At 40.2% G+C, this 9,243-nt stretch overlaps 1 protein-coding gene across 1 annotated transcript; it reads left to right on the top strand.

The window, feature by feature from the left end:
- Positions 1–4,859: 4,859 nt before the first annotated feature.
- LOC149820048 (uncharacterized) lies at positions 4,860–8,942 on the top strand. The gene is made up of 4 exons (XM_089983199.1): positions 4,860–5,336; positions 7,276–7,373; positions 7,462–7,527; positions 7,849–8,942. The coding sequence occupies exons 1-4, from the start codon at positions 4,933–4,935 to the stop codon at positions 8,664–8,666; spliced, it is 1,386 nt and encodes a 461-aa protein (XP_089839325.1). The 5' UTR covers positions 4,860–4,932; the 3' UTR covers positions 8,667–8,942.
- Positions 8,943–9,243: the final 301 nt, after the last annotated feature.

The following is a 9,243-nucleotide window of genomic DNA, read 5'->3' on the forward strand; positions in this document are numbered from 1 at the left end:
CATGCATTGATAACTTAATATTTTCATGTGCAAACTATTCATGACACGATACATTCATTTGAAGCAAGCTTTCAGTATACAATTTCACATGGAAGACATAATCAAATTGAAAGTAACTACATGCAAGCATGGATACCATCACATCAAACATTGCAATACATCGAAATAATTCATATCAAACAAATGTCAAACATGTACCTGCAGCAAACACACTTCAATATCCCACTAACTACTACCATGCCTAACATAGACTCCGTACTCCAAAAATAAGAACACTTCCATATTCATACATTAAAATCATGCTCAGCATGATCTCCGAACTCCAACAAAGCAGTCTTAGATATCAACAACTAAGTGAGTGTGTGAACAATAAAGTGTTACATTCAATAAATTAAATAACATGTGATGTGCTTGCATCACTTACTCACCACGGGTATTTACCCGATTTGCATTGTTTTTGTCACTTACCATGGGTGGCGGGGCACAAGCGAGTTTCGTTGAGAAATCTGCAAAAAACACTGTGTTAAAATGAATATTGAAGCTAATTAGGGAAACACAAACACTTATGCAATGCAAAAAACAACTAAACTGATGATGATATATCTAATGATGAAATGCGATGAAATAAAGTGTGCAAGTAATATACTGCAATGAATATTGAAGCTAATTAGGGAAACACAAACACTTATGCAAAGGAAGCAAAAAGACTAAACAGAACTTTTACAAGAATGAAAAACTAAAAGATTAACAAAAATTAGCAGAACAAGAAATGCAGATAAGGAATTATCTAAACATGAAATGCAATGATCAAAAGCAAACACAGAAAAATGAAACAAGAAAATAACGAGAAAAACACAATTGGAAATTGAAATACAGGAAAACAGAAAAATGAACTTATAAAAAAATTCAGGAAAATAAAATTTGAATGAAATAGACATAAAAAAATCAGATAAAAGCATGAAACATAAAACTGGACAAACAGAATTTTGAATGAAAGAAAAGAAAACAGGTAAAAATTAAAAACAGGAAATTAGAACCAGAAATTAAAAACAGGAACAATTAGCAATAGAAAAGAAAAACTAAAAACTATACCTAATGTAAACAGTAAAGCAAACAGAAAATTACTGAAAATTCAGAAAAGAAAAACAGGTAATGCAATGCTGAAAAAGAAAGCAAACATGAACAGACTCAATTGAAAAGCAGGAAATTCAACAATGAAAACAGAAAAATAAAAAATTGACATCAAACAAGACATAAAATGAAAATCAGATTTATGCTAAAGATGAAAACAGGAATTGGAATAATTCGAGAATTAGGAAACACAAATCTATTACGATGACTGAATCATAATGCAGAAACACAAATATTTTTTATATATCATATTTATGATGTATTTGGCCATCTTCTCTCCATAATATATAACTAATATAGTTTATTTTTGAAATATTTAATGTTTCATGATATATATATATATATGTATATATATATATATGTATATAGTTGAGATGTTTTGTTAGCTTTATTTACATGTTCTCAACTATTAAATGATAATAAAGACCATTTCTGGAAGAGAACGGTCAGTGGCTTGGTGTGGAAACATAAGCTTTTTGTTGCTTTTGCTTTGATATAGAAATCATGTAGTAAATGGATCCATCTTGTAAGGTCTGACTGATTGAATATTGTATAGTAACCATGTTTGAATGAAAGAATTGGAAGCGTAACGTGAAGTCACCCGAGTGTTGGACGTAAAAAGAAGTCCTAAAAAAAGGAGGGAAACGGGGAAAAAGATTAGAAGGCTTCCTGTGCTACAAGTTCTTATGCAGGTTTGCCTGGCATGCCTAGGGCACAAGGGTGCATGGGCCTAGTTGTTAACGAGACCCTCTTTATGATACCACCAGGATCCCCCTCAGCTGTCATTCCTTAATGCAATGAATGTCATCCAACCAACATGGATGGGTTGTTTGGTTCTCAGCCAGAGCTCAAAAAAATTCTTTGAAGCTCAAGAAAGGCAGTTCAACGATGGATGCCATCATTGTATGAATCAACAACCAATGACCCTAGCGGTTAGCGGAGTTGGAATGGAACCAGCTGCTAGACAGGCAGTTTGGATTCAATTCTTGTGGCCATTATCTCCTTTGCATAAGCCGAACCCAGCATAGGCCATTGGGTCAAGGGTACTAGCCATGGCATTTTATGGCCCCCCTGCCGAAAAATACTAACGAGGCAGGGGGGCCGACCGGCTGCCGAAAAAACTAAAAGGGGCATCCACCCCTTTTATCAGAAAAAAGGGTATTTTATCGGAAAAACCTGGGAGACGCCGGTAGGGGGACGACGGACCGGGGGCAACGGGCAGGGCGGCAGGCCGGGGAGCGACGGGCGGTGGGGATCGGGGAGACACCGACAGGCGAGATATGGGAGAGGGCGGCCGGCGGGAACAGCGGAACAACGAAACAAAAAAGAGAAAGAGGGCTCTGATTAGGGATTTACGTGTATTTTAGCGACGGATTTAACGACGGCCTAAATCCGTCGCAAAGCCGTCGGAAATTAATATAACTACGTAGCGACGAAAATATTCCGTCGCTAAATTCGTTGCTCAATAGCGATGGCATACTTTCCCTCGCAAAATCCGTTGCTAAAATACGCGGTTATTACGACCAAACATTCCGTCGCTAAGCCGTCGTTAATTTGCGACGGATTGTGCGACGGAAGCTATTCCGTCGATATTTTCGTAAATATTACGGTTCTTAGCGACGGATTTGTTTCTCTCGTTAAGCCGTCGCTAATTAGCGACAGAAACATTCCGTCGCTAATCCCCTATTTTCTTGTAGTGAATCTGCATTTGCATAACCTGTGATTGATGTGCAATTGTTCCTCTTGAATAGTATCCCTTTACCCGGTGTCCCTTTTAAGTATCTCAGTACCCTGTGGGTTGCTTTAAGATGAGACCTTCTTGGTGAGCGCATGAATTGACGAAGGGTGTTCACAACATAGGTAATGTTTGGACGGGTGACAGTCAAGTAGACGAGCTTTCTGATGAGTCTTTAAAAGCTATTTACTTTACTGATTTCATCTCCTTCTTCCTTCAACAACGTGAGATTTACCTCCATGGGAGTGTCGGCTGCCTTGACTGCAAGGGTACCTGTTTCCTTTAACAAGTCCAATACATACTTACGTTGACAAATAAAAATACCTTTGTTAGAGTGTGCCGCCTCTATACCAAGAAAGTATTTTAATTGCCCCAAATCCTTAATTTCAAACATTTTTTTCAATGTGATCTTGGTCTCATCGATTGATTTTTGATCACTGCCAGAAATTATAATGTCATTGACATGTATTAGAATTATGGTAGTTCTTATTTCTTTGACCAATGTAAACAAGGAGTTATCGACTACACTCCTTTTAAATCCTATGTCAATGAGACATTTGCTAAGTGTAATGACCCTAACTCATACCCCTTGAAAATGTAGATTTTTTTTAACCGTTGTGAAAATCTTCCCAGAAACCCAAGGCCTTTAGAGTTTCACTCTCAATTGGATAACCAAACACAATATAAAAGAGCTTACACTTATCATCCACCAAACCAAACAATTATTCATTTATTTAAAAGAATGAATGTTTAAGCAATAATTGTAAGAGACATATCAGAGTTATTTAAGCATATGACTCAACTAACTAGTCAGGACAAGCTTGCTCCCAAATTTCAGTAGAACAAAGTACCAAATTGTAAGGCTGCCCAGGTGGGTTACTGGGGCGATTACGAGAGGAGGAGGGGCGCTACCCTTCTCTCTCTCCCACGAATAAAAAGTGGAGAGCAGGAGGGGGGAAACATATTCCCTGGTTAAAGAAAGAAGGGGGTGAGAAAGGTAACACCTACCCTCACCCATGGCTATGAAAGCCATGGGTCCCCTTTCCCTTCACCTATCATTTTCGGCAAAGTGGGATACTCAAAAAGAAAGAGGAAAGGAGAAGAGGGAGGGGCAATAGTAGCGAGGGACGCCACCGTTGGTTAGGTAAGTTTCGTTTTCCCTTTTCTTTGAAAAAACAAAAAACAAAAAACAAAAAACAAAAAACAAAAAATGCCAGCAATTGTGCAGTTGTCGACAATTTGCAGAGACACAGAGATAAGGAGGACCCTGTTCCTGCCGCTCATAACAATGGGGAAGGTAGGGGGTGGGGTTTCCTCTGCCCTTACAACCGGCAACCGACAGGTTGCTGATGACAGGAAAGAAAGGAGAAAACTGCAGGGGCAGGGGCCGAACCTTGCCGTTCGCAGTGAGGAGGCGCAAAAAGGTTCGTCCCCTCTACCCTCAATGCTGGTTAGGTTTTCGGTGGCCGGAGATTTTAAAAAAACAAAAAACAAAAAACAAAATGCATAATGCAGCGGTGCCATCACGTTCAAATAGACAGAGGGGGGAAGGGTTTCTCTTGCAGCAACCATCGGCAACTGCACAGCAAAGACGAAGTCAACCTGGGTATTGGGCAGACTTGGTATGCGCTTGCAGACTGAGTCAGCCTTCAGTCTTGCCGCTCGGTCTGAGCATGACCCAAACCAAGCTGAGTCAACAGACGATCAAGCCGAGTCAGTCTCGCAGGCCTAGATCGAGTCAATAGCAAAAAAAAAATAATATAAAAACATCAGGCCGAGTCGGGTCTAAGCATTTTCTACAGATTCACTCAGTCTGAACAGACTAAGTCGGATCTAAAGAGTGAGCAAGCTCAATAATAGGACATTGGAAAATCTCCAACACAATAATGTACTGGATCCAGAATCCAAAAAAAGATGCCGAACAAGGGTGAGATACGCACTCCCCGAGTGCCTTCCTTATAAAAACCCTCACGCCCCCCTTCTCTCTCTCTCTAGGGTTTAAGAGAGTTATAGGGTATCCTCTCCAAACCCATTCCCTCCTCTTCCCTCTCTCGTCCCCATCTGCGATGGCGTCGGCGATCTTGGGGAAATCCCATCTTCTTAGGAGGGCGTTTGCTTCCCCTATGTCTTCCTGCCACGGCGTGGCCACCAAGTCTTGGAGGTCGTCGTCCTCCTTCTCGACCGTCGCTCGTTCGCGGCCCTTCGGATTCCCCCTTCGTTCCCTTGCGGCGCTGCCGGAAATCGTGCGGGTTCTGGTGACGGGCGTGCGGTGCTTCTCGACCAGGCAGACTACTTCGTCTCTCAACGATTCTTCGCCCAACTGGAGCAATCGGCCGCCCAAGGAGACGATTCTGTTGGATGGGTGCGATTTCGAGCACTGGCTCGTCGTCGTGGAGCCTCCCGAGGGAAACCCCACCAGGGACGAGATCATCGATAGCTATATTAAGACGCTCGCTCAGGTTCTTGGGTCGTAAGTTTCTTGCTTTTTACTCATTTCGTTTCTCTCTCTCATCTTGTGGCTTTTTTTCATGTAAGGGGAATGGGTGTTTTCGGATTCCCGTTTGTGTTTCTTCTTCTTGTTGGTTCATTTTTATTTGGGTGATCTGAAAAGAAATGATGACGAGGAATGATGGGTGTTTGCTTATAAGTTAATCTGTATGCTTTTATCCGTAAATTCTGATATACATTCCAAAATCTGGTTCTGTGGCAACCTTTTTTTGGGAATGAGATAATTGTTCGGTTTTGGAACAATATTTTCCTTACTCTTCATTTTGTGTAATTTAGGGTTTTAAAAAGTATGGTTGTTTTATTGGAACACTGAGTAGGCAGTATTCTCATAATCATACTGAGTATATTATTGACTCTTACGACTTCTTTCTGTTAGCGAATTTATCAAAAAACTGGGACAAATTGGAGACATCATTGAGGATTGACATTGTAATATCCCAGCTTAGCCGTTCCTGATAAGTGCGTATAGACAAATAACCCCATTAGTGTTAGAACTTGAATTTCGTTGTGCTACTTTGATTTTCCTGGTTGTTGCTCGTGCTGAAAGGGCTGGTATCTGGACATGTTTGTTCCAATTGAGAGAAATAATTAGGACAACACATGCTGTTTTGTAAAATCCAAACTGAAGAACTTTATGTGGTTGTGCACATTCCCAATTTTTTTATAGGAAATATTGAAGGTCTTAGAGCGCTGTTGCTTGGTCCAAAATGAGAAACATTCTCTCACAATGGTGCGAGGGAGCAGTTATCATGTATAAGCAAACATGAGAAAAGGGGACAGTGAGATTTTAAATCACATCTGAGCTGTGTAACATGGGTGCTTATGTATCCCTGAAGCACCTGCTGTGACACTACTGGGTGCATGTGTGGGTGCAGCACCCGACACGGCTAGGTGTGGGTCAACAAGCGTTGGATGCGGCCAAACCCGCACCCACCATTTTTGGCCAATTTTTGACTTGGCCAACTTTGATCAAGTCCAAAATTGCCCAAATTTGAAGAAACAAACTTAAAAACCTAAAGAAACTTATAGTTTCCTGTGCGTATATATACAATATACATTTGCTATAGTTTTTGTACAAGCAATCTAATAGAAAACACAACTTTTTCACAAATTTTTTATTTTTTTTTTGTAAATTTAACCTTACAAATGTGATAGATATAGTTTCTTTAGTAGAAAACAGGTTTTAGATCAGTTTTTTGCAAAACGTAAGTTGTTTTTTCAAGGGCATTAAAGATCAATGGCCCACAAATCAATGTACCAAAATTTCATGACTCATAAAATCTTATTTTTACATTGAGAAAGTGATCCATAGTGTGATGCCTAGAATACAAACCATGCTAACATATCTATGAGGTTAGATTGAGTGGATATAACTGGCAACTGTGATTTTGCAACTAGATAGTACACACTGTAGTAGTAGCAGTATATATATATATATATATATATATATATATATATATATATTTATATATATTGCACCCAAGTTATTTGAATTACCATGTCACAGCCCTTCACACCCCCACCCTTATCACGAAATAGAAGCTGGAAACGGGGCAAGGGTTTTGAAAAAGGGGTGTCGGGGGGAATAACAAAAAAAAAAGAATGAGAAGAGTGAGGGTATGGGAGGGCGATTTTGCTCTTTTTTTTTGTTTTTTTGAGTTTCGTATCTGATATACTCTACCCGGCGCAGTGTAGGACCCGACCTGTGGCGTACCCACACTGTGCCTGGTACCTGTACCTGTGTCGACGCTTGTCTATAACATCGACACGGGTATGGCAGCCCATTTGGCATGTCGTGATGACATATCATTTTTGGTTTCTTGGAGCACAGAGAAATTATTCAATGAGCTCTATGATTCTTCTTCTGTATCCTTCCTCATAGTCATGTTCTCTGATTGCAGTGAGGAGGAAGCAAAGAAATCAATTTACTCTGTTTCAACTAGGCACTATTTCGCTTTTGGATGCATAGTTTCAGAAGAAATCTCATACAAAATCAAACGTAAGTTGGACTCAATTTTGTTTTTGATTTCCTTTTTTTTCCTTGTTTTAATTGGTATAGATATTTCCTAATTTTTGTTTTTTGGCAGCATTACCAAGAGTTCGTTGGGTTCTTCCGGATTCCTATCTTGATGTCAAAAACAAAGACTATGGAGGTCTGTATATGTTATTCCTATATAATAGTATATCTCAAATGACAGGAAATTTCTCTAATAGTCTAATTCCGGTTCTCATTGTGTTTAGTTCGATCATGTAGAACACTCTTATATCAGTCTTCAATATTGTAGAATTTTAATTTTATAAGAGAATCTTGATATTGTATTAAATCCTTTTTGATGCTTTGTAATATGAGTTATGTTCTTCTACAGGGCTTTTATTTTAGTTGGAAAAACATGTCTTTAACTTTCCAAAATGCATCTGGATTCAACTTCTTTTACTTTTTTAATTGCCTCCATCTATGTATTGTTGCTTCACAGGGGAGCCATTCATAGATGGGAAAGCAGTACCATACGATCCAAAGTACCATGAAGAGTGGGTGCGCAACAATGCCAGGGCAAATGAGAGGTCCAGGCGGAATGATAGACCTCGCAATTTTGACAGGTCAAGAAACTTTGAGAGGAGAAGAGAGAACATGCAGAACCGAGACTTCCAGAGCCGAGAAATGCCTAACCGAGACTTCCAAAATCCCACCCCCAATCCTCAAAATGCTATGCCTCCCATGCCTAACCGAGACTTCCAAAATCCCACCCCCAATCCTCAAAATGCTATGCCTCCCATCCCTAACCGAGACTTTCAAAATCCCACTCCTAATGCTCAAAATGCTATGCCACCCCGCGACATGCCTCCCATGCCTAACCGAGACTTTCAAAATCCTATTCCTAATGCTCAAAATGCTATACCACCCCGTGACTTGCCTCCCATGCCTAACCTAGACTTTCAAAATCCTATTCCTAATGCTCAAAATGCTATGCCACCCCGTGACATGCCAGCAGGAGCTCCAGGTTACATTCCGCAAAGAGATTTCCAGAACAGGGATATGCCTAACAGGGACATGGGAGGTGTGAGAACTGGCAATTTCCAGAACAGAGAGAGGGGTAGCATGCCAACCAACAATTACCAGGGTGGATATCCTGGAAACAATTACCAGGGCCACCAGGGAAACAATCACCAGGGTGGATATCAGGGAAGCAATTTCCAGGCCAATGGTTACCAGGGCAGGGACATGCCTAATAGAGATATGCCTCCATCACAAAACGGAGATTTTCCTCCCATGCCTAACAGAGATTACCAATAGTTTAATGCTTTATATTAGAACCACAAATGGACTGTTAAGTTTGATCAGTTTGACATAGAGCATATTGTGCAGTGTTTATTTTATGGTATGTGGACCTAACGACCTATCACTTGTTGCAAGACGAGGTCTTGTTGGTTAGCAGGTAATTAAGAACTGCTCGAATTTATTGGTTTTGTAATATTCATGAAACATTCTCTTCCAGGTCCCGTCCTTCCTGTAAGTCATCCATGCTGCCATAAGCCTTAGAATTGCTTAGATACTTGAGAATTGAGCCTGAATGTGGTGTATTGTTTGATAAGTGCATGTGCAGGTGATCATTTGAAAGCGATTCACTTTCCCTTTGTTTTAAAACCATAATCTAGGGTGTGAAGGAGAAGGGTACTAATTACTTTTGGCAAACGTGTGATTGAAAGTGTTGAAAATTGTCCTCTAGGAATCCTCTTTCATTGAGCCCTCTAGGGTTTTGGGGGGAATTCTTGTTACCTCAGCTGGTAATGAGAGGCTTCATTATTGGTGGAAATGCTCATCTTCTTGATTTGATGGATGAAGGCGTTCTCTTTGGATGATTCCTTTTGTA

Source organism: Nuphar pumila, chromosome 12 (genome assembly GCF_984573655.1).
Source record: "Nuphar pumila chromosome 12, dmNupPumi1.hap1.1, whole genome shotgun sequence".
Lineage (NCBI taxonomy): Eukaryota > Viridiplantae > Streptophyta > Magnoliopsida > Nymphaeales > Nymphaeaceae > Nuphar > Nuphar pumila.